The sequence below is a fragment of the Benincasa hispida genome, chromosome 1 (genome assembly GCF_027475165.1).
Source record: "Benincasa hispida cultivar pf3 chromosome 1, pf3_genome.v1.1, whole genome shotgun sequence".
In the NCBI taxonomy this organism is placed as follows: Eukaryota; Viridiplantae; Streptophyta; class Magnoliopsida; order Cucurbitales; family Cucurbitaceae; genus Benincasa; species Benincasa hispida.
In genome coordinates this window covers 64,369,935-64,394,490 of record NC_143478.1, presented here as the reverse complement: position 1 = coordinate 64,394,490, position 24,556 = coordinate 64,369,935, and the positions used below count along the sequence as shown (strand labels likewise).

Genomic DNA, 24,556 nt, shown 5'->3' with positions numbered 1-24,556 from the left:
GTCGTGTAAGCGAGATTTGCTAAACGATTGTGTAAGCGAGATTCTAAGCGATCAAGTGAGTTTTGCTAAACGATTGTGTAAGCGAGATATGCTAAACGATCGTATAAGCGAGATTTGCTAAACGATCATGTAAGCGAGATACTAAGCGATTAGACGAGAGTCTAAACGATCATGTAAACGATTGAGCGAGAGACTAAACGATCGGCTAGACGATTCTCACGTAAGCGAGATTTACTAAACGATCAAGCATTCTTAGTCTATGCGATAGACAGTTTCCTTCTCCTACTTGTTTGGTTGTGTAGTCCGGTCGTTGGATTTCTCTTTCCTTCTATCAAATTCACACAGAGCCCACACCTCATGGATTATCACTTCGAGAATACCAAGGTTGCCGAGTGGTAGTGTTGACGGGTGTTTGTTCGTGCAGAAGTCTGTTCGTGAGTGCAAGCGACAGTGAGAGATTACTGGCCAGACGATTGGAGCAACAACGAGAGATCATTTGGCTGGACAATGACAATGAGAGATTTCCAGAAGAAGATGATTCAAGGGTATGTCTCTCTCCTTTTGTATTTGTTTAAGATAACATGCTATAATTTGTTCTAAAATGCATAACTATTTTGTATGTTTGTGAATGCTTTGTATTCTTACACAACAGGCTTGCAAAGATCTTGCTTCCGCTCATGGAGATCTCGTTTTAGATTTTCTACATTTTCTTGACTGTATATAGGGCGGATCTAAGTTCTAAGATGCTAGATTGGGTTTTAGAAGAATATCAGGTCTTGAGACTGGTCCAAAGTTATTTGACTGTGGTGACGAAGGTGATAGGGGAGAACGCAGATGGGGAAAGGGTGGCGTTGATGAGGGTTAAAAGGGCTTGATCTCTATAGATCCACTGAATATATTCTGGATTGACGTTGCTGGCGTCGGTTGGAGGGACAACGATGATATTTTCAGAAGTAGGTTGGTTTTGGGTAGTCTCAACTGAAAGAATTTTTGGGGAATTGAGGTTGTACTGTCTAAGTGACCAAACAGGGCATGAGTTTTAAAGATTGCAGAGATCTGGAACCTCCATTGAACATAGTTTGTTGCATCAAGACGGATCGAAACTAGATTACAAATATTAGATAAAAGACCATAAATTCGAGGGGTTGAGACAACAGGGTTGGGAGGAGGAAGAAGAAGCCATTGAAGAGAGGATGTAGGTCGACGACTTTGAAACCAAGATAAGAATAAGATAATTTGAGTTTCAATATTACTTTGCTTAATGATTACCATGAAGTATGAGCACCTATTTGTAATAAGATGCCAATGTGAAGTTACAACAAGATTTTCTAAATGTTAGAAATACTATAACAGAAGAGATTTGTTACAATGGAATTCAAACAAATCTAGATAAATCTAATATCGTATACCAACAAGTATATGTTAGGAAAAAAAGAAGCATATCATAAAAGTGAGTACGAAACTGCATAAAAGAAAGTTCGAAGTTGAAAAGAATGTAAAGGGTGTATGATAGAAGAAACAATCAATCCTCCAAAAATTAAGAACAACGAAATCTACAAATATAATGAGCAAAACCTAAACAAAATAAAATGAAAATAAACTTTAATAAAACCACAGTTGATATCTTTCTTGGTTATGGCCACGACCGCATCACAATTTAATCAACCAAAGACACTGAAACAATCCTTTTCTCCCCCTTTTTCTATGAAATGAAAATAAATAAGATATAACGTGAATTGATAAAATTATTAAAGGGGAAAGATAGGGATCAAAAGAGCGGCCTTTGAGTCCCGGGGCTGGGATGGTTCATCTCTCTAGAGTCATTGCTGGAAGCTGCGAGTTCACTGCTGTCGTCTGACAAAGCGATCTTCCTGAATTTCGACATGTCGGCATGATAGGCGTTGGAATCATAGTCAGAGCTGGTGGCGCTGTAAATGGAGCTTTGGCCTGGTCTTATCCCTTCGTTTAAGTCGTCCAAGGAAACATCTCCTTCTAAGGCTCGAACCACCTGGCTCATTTTAGGGCGTTTTCTAGCCGAGTGGCGGATGGAAGCTGCAGCACAAGCCACCATTCGAGCCATTTCTTGTGTATTGAACTCATTCTCTAAGCGGATATCTACCAGCTCCTCGTAGATCCCTTCCATCAATGCCCGACTCATTAATGGTCGAGCCTACACCAACAAACATCAACAAAAACAAATTTAATTTTTTTCAAAACTTAATTAATTGTTTTATCTACTATGCTTATAATATCGAATTGATTTTGCCTAATAATAAGTCCTCGACATTTTTAAACATTTTTAAAATTAACTAATCTATTATACATAAGATTACATTTTATATTTAATATAACTTTAAACTTGTGAGTTTTAGAAGACATTGAATGTGTTAATGATTTATTAGAAAATTTTAAAATTTAGAGTCATGTTTTGTTAAATAAGTTAACTTTAAATTTTAAAATAAAATTTAAACCTTTTAGATGTTCTTTAAAATTTAAAGATGCATTAAACATGACAATAAAAGTTGGTTAAACCTATTAGACATGTTGTAGAGTTTAAGAAGTAAGCCCCGTAAATTTAACTTTAATTATTAAGTTTATAAAAGGTATACAAACCCAATCAACTAAGCTATCCTCCATGGCTTGAGTAGGATCTACAGGTCTTTTGCCTGCGATGAGCTCCAACAACATTACACCAAATGAGAACACGTCAGACTTCTCTGTCAACTTTCCGCTTGATGCATATTCTGGTGCCAAATACCTAAATCCCACAAATTATTAAAGACAAAAACAGTAGCTCTCAAATAACATTTTAAAGTAAACATGTAAGCATAACTCAACTGACATATAATATATGGTTTTAATGATCAAAATGTTTGCGATTCGAATCTCATCATCATGAACTTTCTCTAAATGTTTGCTCAAGTTTGACCAAAAACCATTTTTATTATTTGAATTTGAATTTGCTTACCCGAATGTACCCATGACTCTAGTGGAGACATGTGTGTGATTATCTGTTGATAGCTTAGCCAATCCAAAATCAGCCACCTGAAATTATCACAACTCGATACCCCCATCATGCACAATTAGCCTTTGAATTCCGAAAAGACAACAAAGTTATGTTATGGATAAATTATTATTCAATATGTCATGTTTTACATTAAAATACTACAAATTTTATAATATATAGTTATTGTTTGCTTTATGCTAAGTGTGTACTATATTCTATTATTGGTTAAAATATTATTTTGTCAAATTTTACTCTATACATTTTCAATAAATATTATATTTAGTATATACACTAGTTTATAGTCAGTTTTTCTAAAAACTATTAATCATCCATTAATATGTTTGTTATAAATTTTGAAAACATATCCATAAAATTGTATTTTTCTTGTAAGAAAATCTTGTCATCATTTAACCAAAGATTTGAATAAAAAATAACTTCGAAGAACTAAATTTATGATTTATTGAAAATATATAGGATAAAGATGAGAAAGGAGAATACATGATTTTATATTATTTAAAAGTTTTACCGTTTTGAGATGATGCATATTTTTTCTTGATTGAACATACCATTGCTTCAAAATTGGCATCGATCAGAATATTGGCTGACTTGATATCTCGATGAATAATCTTTGGATGACCTGGAAATAGAAGTTCTTTTTTATTTTTTCATAAATGATTCAATCAACTATGAATGTTAGAATCAATTATTTTTTCTTACTTTGACATATATTATGAAACAGCTAAATAAAACTAAATATTTATTTTCAAAAATCCTACCAAATAGAGATTTTTTTTTGGAAAAGGGAGAGAAATGTTAGACATAAAAATGCTTTCGAATCGAAGTAACTATATGCAACACATAATTGTTCGGAATGACTTTCAAAGTGTTATCGAAAAAAAAATTTAAATAAATTTCAAAACTATTTTTTAAGGGTTAAAATGTCAATTTAAATAAAATTTTATAACATAAAAAAGAGAAATTTCTTACAATCTTCATGAAGGTAAGCAAGACCCTTGGCAGAACCTATGGCAATACGAAGTCTTGTTGGCCAATCCATTACTGGAAGACCTTTGCCTGAAAAAAAAAATCATCATGAAGATGAAGAAGAATTAACTTAATAAAAATCTTTTAAAAAATAATTTACTTATCTAATATACTTTTATTTATTATTATTATTTTTACTTGGAATCTATGTTTTTGTGGAATACATACGAACATACCATCATTAAATTTTAATTTGATTTACGAAAGTAATACTGAAAGATTAATCTTGAGATCTAATTAATTTCAATTTTAAGAAAGTTATAGTTTAATGAATATGGGTGGTTTTACAACAATCTATAGGATCTATGTAATTTGGGCTTAATTTCAATTTGGTATTAATCGATTTAAAAGTTTTAATTTTTTATCCTTGCAATGATTATGTATCCTCTAAGTTACATCTAAGAATGATATAATGATTATATAATTTTTATTGGACAATTGTTTTGACTGTACAAAATAAATGTAACCCAAATAACACCTAAAATTTTCTCTCATTTTAATTAATCTCATCATTTTCTTGAAAGATTAATTATTCTCACCTTCAAGTATAGCTTAATATAAAATAAATGTCATATAAGTATAAAATACTATTCAATTGTCACATAGGTAGAAAACGTGTCACATATTCAATATAACTGATAATAGTCTATGGAGTTTTTTTAACAAATCATAATAACTAAAACTTTTTAAACACTAAAATGAAAATTTAACCATAAAAAATAAAAAATAAAATTGATCATATAATTGAAAGAAAGTTAGAATTTAGTTCATAAAATTTAATCATCTGATAAAACCTTGTAAAAAAACCTCCATGATTTGATAAAATACTCATAAATAATTTCGACCATAGGGATTATTTACAAAAAGCAATATTTAAATGTAATCTCATGTTTTCCTTCCTCTACACAATAGAAAATAATTTTTTTAATATTTTTTAGAAAATGAATTACCACTTGTTAATGTTTAATTAGGTGTAGCAAATGATTTTTTTTTTCTATTTATGAACGGTTTATCAAATTATAGGAGACTAAATTCAAGGACGAAATTTGCCATTTAAGCAATAAAATAATACCATGAAGGTGATGCTCCAAAGTGTTGTTGGGAACAAACTCATAGACCAACATTCTTTGTCCACTGGCAATGCAGTAACCAACCAGAGACACTAAATGCCGATGATGGACTCTGCTAATAATCTCAACTTCAGCCATGAACTCCCTCTCACCCTGCCCGCTGCCCACTTTCAGGCTCTTCACGGCCACCTCCTTTCCATTGGGCAGCACTCCCTTGTGCACGTACCCGAACCCGCCCTGCCCAAGCAGGTTTGCGTGAGCGAACCCACCTGTCGCTGCTGCGAGCTCGTCGTATGTGAACGTGCTCTTGTTGAACCCAAAGGCGATCGATGGTGATGGTGGAGGAAGAGGAGGCCCCGTGTAGGAGCTGCCCGTCGTCATGTTGTCGCCACCACTCATTGGCCACCCGCTCCCGGCCAGAGACGCCGATGGGGGTTGCCTTCCAAATTGATCCGTCCCGGGACCCTGCATGCCGTTATTGTGCCAGTTTTGTTGCTGTGAACTGTTGTAATAGTCACCACCTGCATGTTAATGTCATGAAATAACCAAAGTTGTCTTTATCTTATACTTTTTAATGTTAACATTTAATAAAATAATCTCCGTATATTTTCATTTTTATTAACTAAAAGTGGTTCCTTTTGTTAATGTACATTTATTTCCATAATTACATTTAACATAACTCATTAATGAAAAGAACCATTTATACACTTGTTAAAAGAAACCAATCATACCAAATTGAGTAAATCTTTTAAATTATAAGTTCAGTGATTGAAATTAGATTTGTATGTATGTGGTAATTGAATTTTAAAAAATATCTAATAGGTCGCTGATTTTTTAATTTGTGCCTAATAATTAAGTTCATAATCTTTCAATTTTATATTTAATATAAGTCTGAAAATTTTGAAATTAAAAAAATTCAAATGTGAAATTTGAATTTTATGTGAACTCTAAATATTTTAAAGAAAAATTTAGAAATCATATTGATAGAAATCTCAAAAGATTTAAGACTAAATTGGTAAGTTAAACCAAATCCTAATTTACTTCTGCCTTAAATCTCCTTACTTTCCCTAGTGGTTTGTTTTATTGAAAATTTTAAAAATAAAAAATCAAATAAAATGAGAGCTTGGGAGGAATCCTCATTGACTATTTTTAGAACAAACCTAGATTTAAATGCTTTATATTTTTACAGCAACTTATTTTATGATGTGTTTTATTAAGTCTCTGAATTGCTACAAGTACCATTATTATTATTTAAATCCAGAAATAAGCATTTAATTAAAAACATAAGTATGCATGTAAAGTAAATTACCTCTAGGTCCACGACCATGATCTCCATAATATTGCACAGGATCTCCCTTTCTCTTCTTCTTCTTTGTACACAATGCAACTACTGATATGAGAACAATTATGAGAACGCCCACCCCCACCGCCACCCCAATTATAACCCCTGGGTTGATCTCCGATGGCGAGGAATCGGCCTCGGACGATTGCTGTCTTGCTGATGATTTCGGTGATGCCTTTCCTTCCGTCTGACCTGGTGCTGGCAATGCATCTGCGGATGACGAAGATCGGGATGGAGGAGAATGAGAATTCAGCGGTGCCGATCGCGGGCTACCCTCTTTTGGAGCTGAAGGGGATTTTTTACTGTCCGATGGTTTATCCAATTTATCCTTCGACGACTTTGGAGAAGGAGAATCTATGATATGGTAATATAAAATAAATAAAAGAGTAAATATACTTATAATTTATAATTATTAGATAACATGAGATTTTATTTCAAAGTCAATTAACAACAAGAGAAGTAACTCATCCATCTTATTAAAAATGTAAAGAAATTTTTCTAGAAAGAACCCAAATGAAGAATCAAGAATGGCTACATTTTAATTCTCCAACAATCAAATTTGACCTTAAAGATGTCATTAAACTCTAAACTTAAAAGTAGTTCAATTTATGCTATTTCACTAACTATTTTTCTTTTTTAAAAAAGCGTAAAGATCTTCCTGCTATTTCACTAATTAATTAAAAAAATGTAAAAATCTTCGTCAACTAACTAAATTCAATAAATTAAAGTTTTGAAAAATTACTATGGAATAATTTTGTTAAAAGTTGTAAATTTTAGCATTGAAAAAAAGTTTAGTGTCAATTTTCTCTAAAATTTTATGAAATTCGTATATTCTATATTCCTATAATTGATTAAATACGTAGAAAAGAAATATTTTTAATGATACTTAAAGTGAAAATTGATTGGAGCAACATTTTTCAAGGTTTAAAATCACAACATTTATCTAAATTTGAAATAAAATTGGATAAAATTTTGTCTCTTCGTATAAAAAGTTCAAACTCCAAGCCAGAAGTAAGATGATGATGATGATTTACTAGAACCTTTTGGGGGTGGTGAGGAATCATTGGAGGAGCCATCGTTTTCCGGTGGTGGTGGAGGAGAGAAATTGGAATCGGGATCGGGAGACGGTGGTGATGGTGGTGATGACGACGGTGGATCGGGTGACGAGGAAGACGACGAATCTAACGGTGGATCGGCGGGCAGAGATGGAGAGTCCGGCCCCGGAGCACTCTCATCATAGTTTGAATCCATCTCTCTCTTACCAAAGCAGTGAAATTCCGGCCAAGATTTAAGGTGAAAATAATTTTTGCCGGAAATTTCACCAGCTTCCTGAACAAAAGATATCAAAGGAAAAACACACACCAAAGAGGAGGAAGGATAATAGTGAATTAAGAGATGATTAACAATTAATTATTATTAGGAATGAAGAAGAAGAATTTACCTTTTGAGAAGAGGAAAGGAAGGGAAAATGAGTTTCAAAGTGAGAATCCCATAAGAGAAATTAGAGGGGGAGACCCTTTTTGGCTTGTGCAATCCAATGGTCTCCTACACACAAGGTGGATTAGGCTATGTTTTTTTTTTTGTCTAATCCCAAGTTTAGTTGGAGTTTGTTATTAATAATTAACCATTTACAGGGTGGGCGTCTTTTGGTTTAATTAACCTCTTTTTTTCTTTCCTCTTTTCAAGCTTTTTCTTACATTTGTCCCAAACACAGCCTCAAAATCCATAATAATTAAGCCAATGATTAAAGTTATCAACGTTTTTTTAAAAAAAATTTCTTGAGTGAAAAATGAAGATTTTACTTGGTTTTACTTCCCCATTAGAGGCTAATTAATTAATATGTATTATAGTTTCTTTTATTTGGGTCTTTGTTGTTTCCAACTTTAAGATATCTTTGTCGCTCTTTATTTAGGATTTTAAGGTATATCAAACTTTTTCACCTATGATGACATGTTTTCAACCTTCTGGCAGCTCCTCCGATTCTCAAACATTAGCCGCAGCTTTTTGCCTAGCTACATGATTTATCGTTAATTTTTCGGAGCTCTCATTTATTTATTTATTTTTAAACAATCGAGAGAAGGTTCGAATCACAGTTTAATAATCGCATTAACTCCCATTATAAACTATTCATCAACGATTGATTGACTATAATATTATGAATTAAGAGTGCAAGCAAAATGACACATTGGCTATATAAAAAAAGGAAAATCTATGGAACATAAGTAGGGACAATTATCTTCGTATAATATAAGGTGAAATAACAAAAAATAAAGTCATAAAGAATCGATTATGTATCTAAAATGGACAACATAATATATTATTGTGGTCGGAATATTTTGTTGTCTTGAACAAATATGGAAGTAAATACTTAGAATCCATCAAAAAGTTGCTCGGGTGTAAAATAAAGTAAAGCTCTAACAAATCGGATAGATTGATAGGTGTTGTATACTTTTATTGGAGGCAAGAGATGAAGAAAACTACCATTCAAAGAGAGGCTTAATAGATATATACTTTGTTTAAAGGGAGGATGGTTGAGGACATATATTTAAAATTGATAATGTTGTACCATTGCGAAAGATACATGAAGATTCTATTTGTTGTAAAGGAATGTCTAGTATGTCAAAATTAGTGGCTATAAGCTTTTTATTAATAAGAAATTTCAAAGCTCATTATCTACTAGGGGTGGAACCGGTTCCGTTCGATTTAGTTTGATGGTCAAATCGAACCGAACCAATTTTTTAAAAATATGAAACTAAACCGAACCGCATATATGCGGTTTGGTTTGGTTTCAAATTCGGTTTTGGCATTTTAAAAAAATCCATGTTATATTCTTTTTTAATTAAAAACGGTTCAGTTCGATTCGATTTTAAATTTGGTTTTGTTCTTTACCTTTTTTATTCGATTTTAAATTTGGTTTTGTTCTTTAAATTCAAAGCTATTCGGTTTTAAATTTGGTTTTACTATTTTTTTAAATATATATATATATAATATATATATATATATATTTATTAGTTAAAACAGTTTGGTTCGGTTTCAAATTTGGTTTTCGAAAGTGAAACCAAACCGAACCAAATTAATTTGGTTTCAAAATTTCTTCAAACCGGATCGAACCGCATTTTTCGGTTCCACTGAGCTTTCGGTTCGATTTGGTTTATAGAAACGGTTTGGTTTTTGCAGTTTGAATGACCACCCCTATTATCTAGCAATAACTTAGTAGCTACAAAATGGAAATATTTACGGCAACTTAATATCCCAAACACAACCACAAATATTTCACTTAAATATATCAACCTCTTTCACGAAAACAAAGTAATATTTAGGTGCATTTCACATTATTTTTTTTGGCAATCCAATCATATAGTAATTTTTTTAAAATATATTTTTAAAGTTGTAAGACTTAGATCTTATTTGGTAACCAGTTTATTTTAGTTTTTTGTTCTTAAAAATTAAGTCTATAGACACTATTTCCACCTTCAAATTTCTTCATTTGTTATCTATTTTTTTTAATTAATGGTTTAAAAACCAAGTCAAATTTTGAAAACTAAAACTTTTAAATTTGTTTTTGTTTTTGAAATTTGGTTAAGAATTCAACCATTATCCTTAAGAAATATACAAATCATGATAAAAAATTGAGGAAAATAATCTTAATTTTCAAAAGGTCAAAAATAAAAAACGGAACAGAATTTAGCACTACCTTGATCAATTAAGTTATAATCTAAATTCTTTCGCCAAGGTATAAGATCAAATACAATGCATTCATCCATGGAAAAAAGATTAAAAGCACTAAACATATAATTGCATGAATGCAATAAAAACAAAACAAACCTTCACTTCATTAAATCATCAAATCCAATAGTTAAAGACATGTTTGGATTGACAAAAAATATTTAAAAAAAATTTATTTTTATTTAAATATTTTTGAGAAAAACAAATTAAAATACACTTGAAAAGCTATTCTAAGTGGTTACCAAATACTCTAACTTCTTCTAAAAAATATATATTTTTTTAAATTAAATATTTGAAAATGTATTCTAAACATACCCTTAAATCAATCCCTAAGATAAATAGATTTAGTTATTTATGTTCATACAATAGTAATAAATACCTAGACTAAAATCCTTAGCAACACTAGAAACACAGAGATTCAGAAGATGAATAAGACCTGTGCTTGGTGATTTCATGTATTTTAGTGTAATTTTCATGGTGTTGAAGATCCCAAAATCTAGCAAAAATCCCCGCAGGTCCCCCATTTGATCAGAGATGGGGTCAAACCAGGGATAAAAAATGGGTCATCGACTGAGGACAGGTCGAAGATGGGGACGGTATTCCCATCCCGTCCCCAATCTCGACCCCACCTCAAATATTTTGTTTAATAATTTTTAATAATAATAACAATAGTATATATATATATATATATATATATATATATATATATATATATATACATTAGCTTTACTGTTTTATTCTTTTAATATATTTTTTTATTTTTTTAAATTTATTTCATAATATAATTATAACTTTTTATTAAATCTAAAATGCTTTTAATTATTAATTTAAATAATTTAAATAATAATAATACTACTTTGTTATATTAAATATTTACAATTTGAATATAGATATCAAAATTTAATTGATTTTAAATAAATAAATAATTAAAATAAAAAATATAAATGGAGAATTTTTTCCTGCGGGGACTCGATCCCCAAATGGGGATTCCCCGTCCCCGACTCCCCAAAATGGGGAATTGGGTAGGGATGAGGATTATAAATCTCCATGAGGATGGGGATGGGGAGTGCATCCCCTGCCCCACCTCGCCCGTTGCCAACCCTACCTCTAAACCTCAAAATTGGTGATTTTGTATTTTGGTCTCTAATCCCTAACGATTCCCCCAAAAAAAAGGCAATGAAAAATGTTTATATAGTATAATAAGTGACAATGGAGATGCTCGGGACAATGTCTTGACGTTGTACGTATAAATCCCTAAACATGTGTGTTTTTGACCAAAAAAAAAAGTTTTGTTAATTTGTGTAGTGTTGAGACTCTCTAAGTAACATCCAACATTGCCCTAGTAAACATGCTGCAATACTTTAGCATTATTGCAACATTAAGCAATTATATAGTATTGTTGTGACATCACCTATGTTATATTTGTTGGAACAACATAGTGGAGATTGATAATATTGCTATATTATAATAATTGAGGATATCTATCATTTAGATCATTTACTATTATGGAATATCTTTTTTAATTCTTTTCGTTCGAATGTAGGAAATTTCGGAGACGAATAGGAAGAATAGAGAGAAATTACCGTTCAACCACGTAGGCGGATCAAAGTCATTCCTACAAATTTAATCTGAGCTACAGGAAAAACAAGATCGAGAAGTAGGACATGTTAACCTATTTAAAGAAACACACTCTAAAGGTGGCAAATTCGTAAATTAGGCAGCTGAGGATGCACATGTAATCAATTTTGTTTTATTTTCATTTGTAAGTTCAGTCACTCGTACTTACATACTTAATTAATATGTGCAGAAACAAATGTTAGAATTACAATCCAACCCCACTCCAGAAGGTTCCCAACCACTAACAGGGGATGAAATTTGTGAGATGGTTTTGGGTAGACGACCCATTCATGTAAAAGGCCTAGATTGGGGCCCTAAATCTAAGTCAAGAAGGGGTAGTAGTTCATTCAGTTCGTCATTTACTCAAGGAATAGAAAGTAGGGAGGTAAGGGAATTGAAAGCCAATGTTGAACAGTCTCAATCGAAGATTAATGAACTTGAAAACGTTAAAAAAAATGAGGGAAGATCATGCAAGACAAATAGAAGAAATGAAAAAAATGACTAAAGAATGATACAATCATAGAGAGAAGAGCCATCGAATTAGATATGATTACTCATTATCTAGTTGGTTAATATGTTGCTATCTAGCAGTTATGGTAGCAAAGTAGTTATGTCTTACTAGTAGCTTTATGAGAATGAATTGTTGGCTATCTTGTAGTTATGGTAGCCAAACAACTGGATTTTAATGTGTTTTTTAGAGTTTTTGTATGTCTGTGGATGTTCATAAAATTTGAATGTTGTGTGGGGTGGGCTGAGATAAGTTATACTTGTTTTGGAGTTCAACTTGAAATTTTTTGTTTGTTTGTGGAAGTTTATGAATTCTGAATGTTGTGTGGGATGGATTGAGATTAGTTATCTTTCTTTTGGAGTTCAACTTGTGATTTTTGTGTATTTGTAGAAGTTTAAGGTTGAGAATATATAGTCTTGGAAGTGTGTTGATTTTCTTTGTTTTTTAGGATTAGAGGATTCATCTTATGACTTTTGTTTGTTTGTGAAAGTTTATAAATTTTGAGTGTTGTGTGGGATGGGTTGAGATTAGTTATTCTTTTGGAGTTCAACTTGTGGTCTTTGTGTGTTTGTGGAGGTTTAAGATTGAGAACATGTAGTCTTGGAAGTGTGTTGATTTTCTTTGTTTTTTAGAATTGTAGGATTCATATTATGACTTTTGTTTGTTTGTGGAAGCTAATGAAATTTGAATGTTGTGTGGGATGAGTTGAGATTGGTTATTTTTCTTTTGAAGTTCAACTTGTGGTTGTGTGTTTGTGGAGGTTTAAGGTTGAGAACATGTAATCCTGGAAGTGTGTTGATTTTCTTTGTTTTTTAGGATTGTAGGATTCATCTTATGGTTTTTGTTTGTTTGTGGAAGTTTATGAAATTTGAATGTTGTGTGGGGTGGGGTGAGATTAGTTTTCAAATGAGGGGTTGAGAGTTCTTCTTACCTTTAATCTTCATATATATAATAATATTCTCTAATTAATGTAATTATAGGTAAATTATTGTTTTGGAGATGCTGTTTGGAGTGTGTTGGAGATGCCATCACACTTTCTTCCATGTATTCACATATTTGTTTTGTAACCATCTTTGCCAACTTTTCTCGCTTTTGTGTAATAAAGAATACTATTGACTTTGTTTTTGTTTTTGTTTATTTATATGTGAATACATTTTGTTCTTTATGTGTTTCTTTTGTTTAATAATATTCTAAATTTTAGGTTATTCAAATCAAAATAAAAAAAATAAAAAAAACTTGAATATTGCACTAATTCTTGACAACAACTCGAGAGTTCTATTATCTCCCGACGGCTAGTCAATCGTCGGGAGTTTAATTTTAGAAACCGTGAATCAAACTCTTAAACTCCCGAAGATAGTAACATCATCGGGAGATCAGAGAAATACATCCGTTGGGAGTAAATAAACTCCCGACGTTGTATAGGAGGCATCGGGAGTTGTCCTAACTCCCGACGGCATCAGGAGATGGTCTTCTGATAGGTTTATCTTGACCAAACTTCTGATGCCTATTTAATCATCAGGAGGTGATCTCCCAACGTGTTTTTTTACTACTTTCTTGTGATTCGGAGCGTCAGGAAAGGGGTATTTTTTTGTAGTGTACTCTTCAAGTTTGCTTATCAATTTCTTCTTCTAACACCCTGATTTCCTACCATTCTTATTCGATTGCTCATGGTTTTTCCGATATATTATTGAAAAACTTTGTTTCACTCCAAATGCATGATTTCTACACAAATACAACGTGATTTAGATCATGCCAATTTCCAATTGGTCTTTTCACTAATAAACATCAAAACTAATAATAAATAAGCTCTAGAAACTTACCTAACAAATCAAGATAAATGAAATGGAATTTCTTTTCATTACAAATACCTAGATACTTAAAATCACAAGATACTCAAAATCATAACAGTTAAGATTATTAACTTTTGCAACAAAAATCTTGTCTTTTTATTTATTTTATTTTATATTTTCTTTTCTCTTGTGCAAAGGATCATTACAAAAGTCTTTTGGTTCAATTACCCCTCAAAGATCCATTATTCCACTCCTATCCAATTTCTTTATACATAATAGAACAATAAGCAAACAAACAAAGGAAGAAATATTAGCATAATTACTTTAGATCTATATTGAATAGATAAACCCTAGGATCATTCATGTCAAATTGTCAAGAATAACATATCGAATTCCATCGCAAAATTGATGACAATTATAAGGCGGCTATTGTCTTCCTCAACCAAAACTTTGAATGCCCTAACTGAGATCTCTCTCTAGATGGGATTCAAGAAAGACTTGAGTGTGTATTGTTTTGGTATATTGGGGACCATAGCCCTAAGCTCTCTTTATATACTATTTCAATTATGGTTCCCATTAAACCTTAGTTAACTAGGAATGAGCTTCTATCCATTAAGTTCATACTCAATTAGGAATCTAGGGCCTTAATTAATTAGATCACATAATATGACCTAATCTAATAACCCAATGTGATAAATTATTAATCCACATACATATTTCATACTTTAATTAAACATATTATTATTTAAATATGTCTAAAAATCTCCTACTTGAACTATGTCTGTGTACCTGATATAATTAAATCACATAAACTTTAAGCGTGCATAAACAAATTATTTCAATAATATAATGTTCCTTTAGTTCAATCTAGTCCATCTCCTATATTAGAATGGAATCAAGGCGGCTTTTGTCACTACCCTTATAACTAAACCTTCCTTGATCACCAATTCTAATACATTCAATGACATAGATCAAGTATGGATGGATAACATGGAAATTACATACAAAGTGATTTAGATCATGCCAATTTCCAACTGGTCCAAATCCTTAGTGAGATCATTCTTAAAAAATTTTTAAGCTAAACTGCATGCATGATAAACAAGTTTAGATAATAAAACATAAACCATCAACTTTATTCTATATAGAAAATAAACAAAATAAGGTCAAAGAACATCCTCAATAACAAAATCTCACTAAACCATGGAATCAGAAAAAGTGACTAACACCCATGTGAGCAACTTGCTCATGAAAAACTTTAGGTGGTAAACCTTTAGTCAGTGGATCTACCACCATAGAGTTTGTTTCTATGTGTTCTATCGAAATTTGACCATTCTGAACTCTTTCTTTAACAACCAGAAATTTCACATCTACATGCTTTGATTTCGTATTGCTTCTATCGTTGTTGGAATACATCATTGGCGAACTTATTATCACAAAATAATTTTAGTGGTTTTTTTATGCTAACCACTATCGCAGCCCAATGACAAAATTTCGCAACCATATTCCATGATTGGATGCCTCATAACATGCTATAAACTCCGCAACCATGGTAGAAGAAGCCATAAGTGTTTGTTTAACACTTTTCCATGATACAGCTCCTCCAACCAACATGAAGATATAGCCTGAAGTGGATCACAAAGTGTCTTGACATCCAACATAATCAGAATCAGAATACCCAATGATCTTCAAAACTTCTAATCTTCGATAAGTGAGCATATAATCTTTTGTTCTCTGTAAATACCACATAACCTGTTTGGTTGCTTTCCAATGATCCATCCCCGGATTATTCAAATATCTGCCTAACACTCCAACTATAAACGCAATATCTGGACGAGTACATGCTTGTGTTGGGAATTCCTAGAACTCGCAGTTCGTAAATTTTGTGTTAAATATTTTATTCATCAATAAAATATTATTGAGTGTCTTATTCAATAAAATTGTTGATTTTGCATTCTATTACGGAAAATCCAATAAACATATCCATGGCTATAGTATAAATACTTTAACTTTATGTGGTGACATAAATATGATCAAGTTAATAGTATATAGCCTAAATGGTCTATAAGTATATGGATGAAATTAGGTATCTCATCATGGTAACACTATTGGATGCGGCCCATTTTATATAGGTAATACAAATGATGTGATCCACAGATCATTCATGTAGAGACATGTGACTAGGGGTATCCTATGCAATGAGCTTGCATATAGATTGGACCATGAAATAGTTATTTTTCTTTATAACGACCGTTTACCGTTAAAACTGATTATTTCATACTCAAGTAACCTAGGATAACTCGATCTTAATCCTGAGCTAGCTATGAACTTCTGTTTATTCGGGATTATCCTTTGATCTACATGGGTGAGAGTAGTCCAACAGCACTGCTCAATAAGCCTTCCATTTTGAGGATAAGACCGAATGGATAGCTGGGGACATAGCCCTGTAAGATGGAATTCACTCCTACCCATTTCAGGGTTAGCAGATAGGTTGTTCTCTTAAGTGCTGATTCTAGGTCTTGAATAATCGGAGCCTCTCCTTCTCATGATAGAGAAGGATATGATTCATAAGTAGTATTATGAATCAAATTATTCATTAGAGAGTCAGTGGGAACTTAAGGAACGAGATGTATTTACAGGAAAGAACGGTAATTTTGACCTAACTGTAATTACGAACGACCTGTGAAGGATCAACTTACTGATTATGGTTTATATGGACAGAAATATGTCTACAGTAGGAGAGTGCAACTATCGAGCTATAGTGGTGTCTTGATAATTAATGAATAGTAATTAATACGATTAAAGATTTTAACGAATTAATTATAGATCGTTGGAGCTCATGATCTGTAGGTCCATTAGGTCCCTCTACTAGCTCATTAAATTGGAATAACAAATTGAATATTGATGTATGAAATTAGGGTTATGAATTTGAAATATTCAAAATCAATTTTAGGGTTTTCGATTGATTGTATATGATACAATTATAAACGTTTAATTTAATTGAAATTAAATGAAAATGGAAAATCAATTAATATTTAAATTATGATTTAAATATAAAATTGATTTATTGGTGATATTGATATTTTATTAATTTAATATTTAGATATTAAATTAATATTATTTTAATTAAAAATTAGTTTTAATTAAATTAATTATTTTGAATTAAGTTTATAAAATTAATTTAAATAAAATAATTTTTTTGAAGTCATTTTAGGTTAATGGGTTTTTCCATTTTGGGAAAAACCCACTAACATGTTTGATGGAATATCATCAAATTCCAATTTGGTTTTGGTGATGATCTTCAAGCTGGAGCTGCCCATCATGCAACTCTGTACATTTGCATGAATTCTTTCTATAAAAGAAGCTCCATGCATGAAGAACATTAAGCATTCTTTGTTATACTTGTTGAAGTGATAACCTGAAAACCATACTGACCTCTCTCTTGTTATTCATCAATTCAACTTAATTTAAGTGTTTCCACCACACGTTTAAGCTTGAGCATAGTAGAGAAGATCTCGGTGGTAGTCCTCTCAGTGTTTCAAGCGTTATCTTGGTGGATCTCAGCCGAATCCATGGAGAAATCTTCAAAGGTAATATATGTTTCAAACCCTCTTATGAATATCATATGAACAACATGCTTAAAACTCAAATTAAATGTACTTTAAGTGCTTATTGATTATGTAGTCTTCTGTTGCATGATATATCATTCCTTCAACTTGAGCGTACATTATACTTCCAATAGCTAATGCGTAAGGAATCATCTGCATCTCCTTAATTTCAAGTGTGGTCTTGGAATATTGACCTAAATGAAATTTGTCACCTTTGGCGACTGGGGAATCTCCTGGTGCACAACTTTTCATGGAAAATCTATTCAAAATCTTTTCAATATAGTTTTTTTGTGACAATCTCAGAATACCTTGAGAATGATCTCGTAGTATTTCAATTCCTAATACAAAGGAAGAATCACCAAGATCATTCATCTCAAAATTCTTTTTGAGAAATCTCTTAGTGTCATGTAATAAACCTACATCATTACTTGCTATGAGTATGTTATCGACATATAACACTAGAAATATTGATTTACTCCCACTAAACTTGTGATATACACAATTTTCCACTATATTCACCTCAAACAAAGGAGGTTATCACTTCATAGAATTTGTGATACTATTGACGAAAGGCTTACTTGAGACTGTAAATGGATTTCTTCAATTTGCACACCATAGACTTTGAATTACCAGACATAAAGTTTTCTAGTTGCACCATATAAATCGTCTCATCAATGTTCTCATTGAGAAACGCAGTTTTTACATTCATCTGGTGTAGTTTTAAATCAAAGTGAGCTACTAGTCCATGATTACCTTAAAAGAGTTTTTCGATGAAACCGGAGAGAAAGTCTCTTTGTAATCAATGCATTCCTTTTGACTAAAACCCTTTGCAACAAGACGAGCTTTATATCTTTTGATATTTCCATGTGAATCCCTTTTGGTTTTAAATATCCATTTACAACCTATGGGTTTCACTTCTGATGGAAATTCGACAAGTTCCCAAACGTCATTGTCTTTCATAGATTTTATTTCCTCTTCTATAGCATTTATCCACTTTTGAGAGTTAGAACTTTGTAGAGCTTGTTGGAATTTGATTGGATCATCTTCCATTAAGGCCATATCATCTTGATGTTCTTGAAGAAACATAATATAATCATATGCAATTGCACTTCTTCTTTCTTTAGTAGATATCCTTAGTGGCACTTCTTGAGGTTGTTGAGTTTGAACTTCAGGTTCAATAACGAGGACTTCAATATTGTCTTGTTCTATAATTGGTTTAATAGTAAAATCAAGAATTAGAGCCTAAACATCCACTAGAAGAAATTCGTGCTTTAATGTCGGTTTTAAACTGACATTAAAGGGCTTTAATGTCGGTTGACAACTGACATTAAAGGGCTTTAATGTCGGTTGACAACTGACATTAAAGATAGTGTTATTAAAACCCTTTAATGTCGGTTGCCTTTAATGTCGGTTTTAAACCGACATTAAAGACCTTTAGTGAAATTTTCAACCGACATTAAAGCCTCTATTTTTTTTTTAATTATTAACCGACATTGAAACCCAAATCTGTCCGTTTTTTTTTTAAATTCCATTGCTGAATCCATTTTTTTGGTCAAAAAGTATAACATGACATATCATCATTGAACGTTGTGGCTATGACATATTATTCATGTATGGATTGTAAATCTATTACATTTAATCCACAAATTCTGCTTTAAAATTATAATTTAAAAGGCTGTACAATAATTCAGGCCTTGAAAACACAAATTACAAGTAATACAAATATTATGATTTTACAAACATTATGAGATTACTGTCTCTCTCCACTTGGTAAATATGGATCTTTTCATAATTCTTCTTGAACCAACCCCCTAGCTTCAACAATGTCTAGTTATAAGCATATTTGTCTGACCACTGTTGTTCAAAGGATCACAAACAAAAAAGGTTTAAGACAAAGGATTGAAAGTGAAAATGTTATCAAAATTCATATTCAACTAACTGTGTTTATTGGAAATGTGCATAAATGGTACATTCAAGGCAAAATTCTTGTAGTGATGCTTATCGAATGATCAAATAATTTAAATCGAATGTTAAAATGATGCTTATCGAATCTTAACATGAAAAATGTTACTAATGTAATAGAAATACCGATTCTGTTACAGAGCTAGATACTAACTATTTAAATCGGATGTTAAAGAACGCTAGTAGAGCAAATTCATCATAAATTCATCATAAATATTCTGAAATCATCAATGACCACAGCACAGACCGACGAAAAAGTCCTTTAGATCATTAGATGCATATACTGAAAATGCTCATAAAATAAGCCACTCCTATTGTGCATTGTTTGTATGTAGTCTGCATAAAGGTCAACTCAGAGAGTATATTTATACATCTTTTTCCACATCGGTTCCCGTCAATCATCGTGCAATATACTAGTGGTAGAGTAAGAATTATCTCACAGTAATCAATTTAAAATAATTATAGAAATTTTAAATTAATTCTAATAATGATGAAAAACAGTAAAACTTAATTAATTATAATTATAATTATCTCAAAGATATGTATGAGTACTAGATTTTTTTTTTTTTTTTAAAGAAATAAAAGAAAAAGGGAATGATCAGTGATGGAGAGGGATTTATAGAGGGCCAAAAGATGAGTTAATGGAAGTAGGAAGGAGGAATGAGAGATGAGAGTGCAAACATAATGACAAGTAAACAACGCTTAGAAGTTTTTGATGCCATGCCTTCCCAATGAATTCCACATCAAATAAGAGAACTGAGTTAGGAGGAATGACACATGATCCTGCATCAGCAATCAAACAAAAACCAGAGTCAACTCAAAACTCCTTTCCCAGAGCCTAACTACAAAATGAGTTAAGATTATAAAGTAATTGAAGCTCCTCTGCATCCAGAACCTCTTGCGCCATACCCAAGTTTTGGAGGAAGCTTTAGCACTCGCTTCCCTCCTTGACAAATCACAAAACCAAGTATATGTTAATTAACACCATTCCAATTTCCATTCTTCCAGTCTACGTGGAAAACGTGCCCGGAAGCATCGCTGGAACTCCTTCGCCCCCAAGAATACCTTCATCCCAACCTTTTATAACCTGTACATTTGTTTTTACTTTACTTTCATCAATTAATAGCTCTTTCTCATGTTTCTTTAAAAGTATATATACATATATATACCTCACCAACCCCAACTCGAAAGGTTAACGGTTTATCCTTTCTCCAAATCATCAAAAATTCTACCAACACTCCAAACTTTCAGCTGTTTGTTACCCTACTTTCAGCACAATTTAAATTCCAGTTTCATCAAATTCAAACCAAACTATTCCAAACATCTTGCATAAAACTGAGTGAAGATGACTCTAACTCTCCTACATAACCTATCCAGTGTCCAATATCTTTTAAATGTAGATAAATATACAACCTATATAACTATATTATTACTAAATCTAAAAACTTCACTGAAAAGCAAGGTTACAATATGGATGAACAAAACATCACATAAGATATGAACAAACCAAACTTCCATCACCGAAAACAAGATACCTGAATATTGCAATGCACCTTGCTTAGAACAAAACCCGACTGCAACCAACACTTGACGTAGTATTTCCGTCCATGTTAAAGGGTTCAATGATTACTTCCATATCTCAAGAGCAAATTCTTGACTTCCAAGCTTCAGAATGATGAAAATGAGATATATAAACACGTGCTTTCTTCATATTCATAAAAAGCAAATCATATTGTCAGGAATAAACATCCCATTTCAATTCCAAACTATGAACTCATAAAGAAAATTAAATATTTCCGTGTTTGATTATCATAATACATAATTGAAATATTACCATTTGGCATTTCTTCCCACAGAACGATGGGTTATTCACGTCACCACCAGAAGCATTATTTGTTTGAACACATGGGATGATCTGCAGTACAAACAGTGCTAGGGACCAGAACAAAACTTCTGAAAGTTATACAAAACAGTTAGAAACTTAATGCCTCAACATTTTAAAGCAAACTTTTATAAACTTTGGTATATTAGAAAAAAAAATATATCTTAAACAGAATTAGGGTAGCCCAGAGGAAGGACACGAACCCAAAAGAATGGGGTAGCGTAGAGGAAGGGCATGAAGTCAAAAGGATAAAAAAGGATCACTTGATTCATCTTAATGTAACTCACACACACCAATATTCTGAAGTCATCAATGACCACAGCACAGACCGACGAAAAAGTCCTTAGATCATTATATGCATATTCTGAAAATGCTCATAAAATAAGCCACTCCTTATTGTGCATTGTTTGTATGTAGTCTGCATAAAGGTCAATTCAAACTCTATATAGAAAAGAATAGGACTGATAAGATGATCTTCCACGGCAAATCATTAACATAACCTCAAATCTTCCATGGCAAGATTTGAGAGTGCAGTGTGCGGTGGCAATCGATGAGATGGTGTCGAGCAGGAACGGCAAGCGGCGGGACAAGGTGCAGTGGCTGGTAATGGGAGGGAGGAGGTGGCTGATGGGGAAAATAGGGTTTAAAAAAGAAATGAAAAAAAAAAATGGGGGGGGGGGAGTGAAGCGGGAAATGAAAAAAATTGGGGGGAATGGTTTTTTTTTTTTTTTTTTTTTTTTTTTTAAAGAAAAGAAAAGTGGATCTTTAATGTCGGTTTTAAACCGAAATTAAAGGTGTACCTACAATGTCGGTTTAAAACTGACATTAAAGATCTTTTTTTTAAAAAAAAAACAAAATCGACATTATACATCCGGTTTCACTTTTTCCAACCGACATTAAAGCCCAAAATTCTTGTAGTGATCATTTATAACCACATAAGGAAAAGAAATTAATTCCTTTTCAAAGACAACTTTCCTTATGTTATCTTCCCTCCTAAACTCAACATCCTCGAGGAATCTAGCATTTCCCGTCTCAAACAATGATCTAGAAGGGGATCATGAAACTTGAAACCCCAAGAGCTCAGAATACCCAAAAAAATAGCAACTAATAGTTCCTAAATCCAATTTTCTTTCATTACGTCTGTAAAGTCTAGCCTTAGATGAACAACCCCGGATGTGAAGATGCCTAATACTAGGCTTCTTTCTTGTCCACAGCTCATAAGGGGTTTTAGCTACTGCTTTACTAGGTAATCTATTTAGGATATATGTTGCAGTCTTTAGTGCCTCACCCTAGAGGGATTCTAATAGAGAATATGATTAATGATACTTCTTACAATATCTTTGAGTGTTCTGTTTCGCCTTTCTGCTACACCATTCATGTTAGGTTTGCCCGACAAAGTGTATTGCGAGATGATTCCACATTCCTCTAGGTATTTGGCAAAGAGCCCTGGACGTTGTTCACCTGATCCATCATATCTACCACAGTATTCACCACCACGATCAGATTTGACAACCTTAATTTTCTTCCAAGTTGAAGTTCAACTTCAACTTTGAAAGACTTGAAAATGTCCAAAGATTGAGACTTTCATGAATTAAATATAGGTACTCATATCTTGAATAGTCGTCTATGAATGTAATAAAATATCGTTTTCCATTCCAAGAAGCCATATGGAATGGACCACAAATGTCTGTATGTATTAGTTCTAAGATGTCTGAGCATCTGTTGGCACCTGATTTTCTTATGTTTGTCTATTTTCCCTTAATACATTCCACACAAACGTAAAAATTACATCAAGGGAATCAATAATTCCATCTAACACAAGTCTCTGAATTATTTATTTAGAGATGTGACATAAACGCTTGTGCCATAACATAGCGGAATTCTCATTTAATTCACATTTTGTACCACATGAATTAGATAACAGGATCTTGTTAAATGAAGCAAAAGAATCAAACATATATAGATTATCAATTAAAAAACCGGTACCAATAAACTTGAATCTTGAAAAAGACTAACTTTCTTATTTCCAAAAGAATAAGAAAAACCAAATTTGTCCAAACTGGAAATAGAAACTAAATTTCATCTAAATGACGGTACAACAAAAGTCTCATTTAGATCCAAATAACAACCAGTTTTTAAAAGTAATATAAAATTCCCAATAGGTTCAACTGAAACTGCTTTGCCATCGCTCACATAGATGAATCTTTTAGCATCACTTGGCGGTCGACTCTATAGGCAACCCTGCATTAATATATTTATGTGAGTAGTAGCACCAGAATCTACCCACCAAGTTGAAGGAACTCTGTGAGAAGAGAACCTTGAGCGGAAATGGATCGACCAAAAACCATTTTTATTGAATATAAATTTTACAGTAAATAAGAAACAAGATATGCATTTATTTATAGATTACAGCATGCTAATGAAAAGGTTTTAGAAACCTCACCTTTGAAGAACTTTCTTCAAGATTTCCCTCGAACAGAACACAAACCACTTGAAGACTTTTTCCAAGAAATAACTCGAACAAGTTCGAACACGACAACAAAGGTTTCCTCGGTATTCTCAGGGTGAGAACTCAGAAGTGGTGGGCTCTGGCTATTTTGGATTTGAGAGAAAACTTAATGGTAAGGAGGAAGGAATGAGAATGTTCTCAAAAACTCAAAAACACATAGAACTCTTTTGTTGTTTTCTTACTATAAAAAAACGATAATCTCCATCAAGAAGAAGAAACCTTTTCTTTTTCAACATGCCAAAATTAGCCACCACCCACTTACATGGGTAGAGAGAAAAGAAGGGGAAGAGAGTTATAACTCCCTCCCTTATTATTAAAATATAAATATGAAAACTAACTTATCATATTATATATATATATATATATATATATTATATCAAATATAACATATAACCTATAGTTTTAATATTGTATCACATACAATATAGGTTATAGTTTCTTTTTTCTCTTATATGACATTTAATATAAATCATATTTATATTAAATTTAACAAC

The 24,556-nt window shown here is 32.2% G+C and overlaps 1 protein-coding gene across 1 annotated transcript; it reads right to left on the bottom strand.

The window, feature by feature from the left end:
- Positions 1-1,505: 1,505 nt before the first annotated feature.
- Positions 1,506-8,032, bottom strand: LOC120069571 (proline-rich receptor-like protein kinase PERK4). The gene is made up of 9 exons (XM_039021360.2): positions 7,905-8,032; positions 7,504-7,792; positions 6,431-6,817; positions 5,124-5,642; positions 3,995-4,081; positions 3,574-3,644; positions 2,969-3,045; positions 2,614-2,758; positions 1,506-2,170 (listed from the first exon to the last, which is right to left on the bottom strand). The coding sequence occupies exons 2-9, from the start codon at positions 7,712-7,714 to the stop codon at positions 1,769-1,771; spliced, it is 1,899 nt and encodes a 632-aa protein (XP_038877288.1). The 5' UTR covers positions 7,715-7,792; positions 7,905-8,032; the 3' UTR covers positions 1,506-1,768.
- Between the last annotated feature and the right edge of the window lie 16,524 nt (positions 8,033-24,556).

Excerpts from the sequence above, each read along its gene's own strand:
- LOC120069571 (XM_039021360.2), bottom strand. The coding sequence starts at position 7,714 with ATGGATTCAAACTATGATGAGAGTGCTCCGGGGCCGGACTCTCCATCT. Across the intron at positions 6,818-7,503 it reads TTCCTCACCACCCCCAAAAG|ATTCTCCTTCTCCAAAGTCG; the intron begins GTTCTAGTAAAT and ends ACCATATCATAG. Across the intron at positions 2,759-2,968 it reads AGAGTCATGGGTACATTCGG|GTATTTGGCACCAGAATATG; the intron begins GTAAGCAAATTC and ends TGTGGGATTTAG.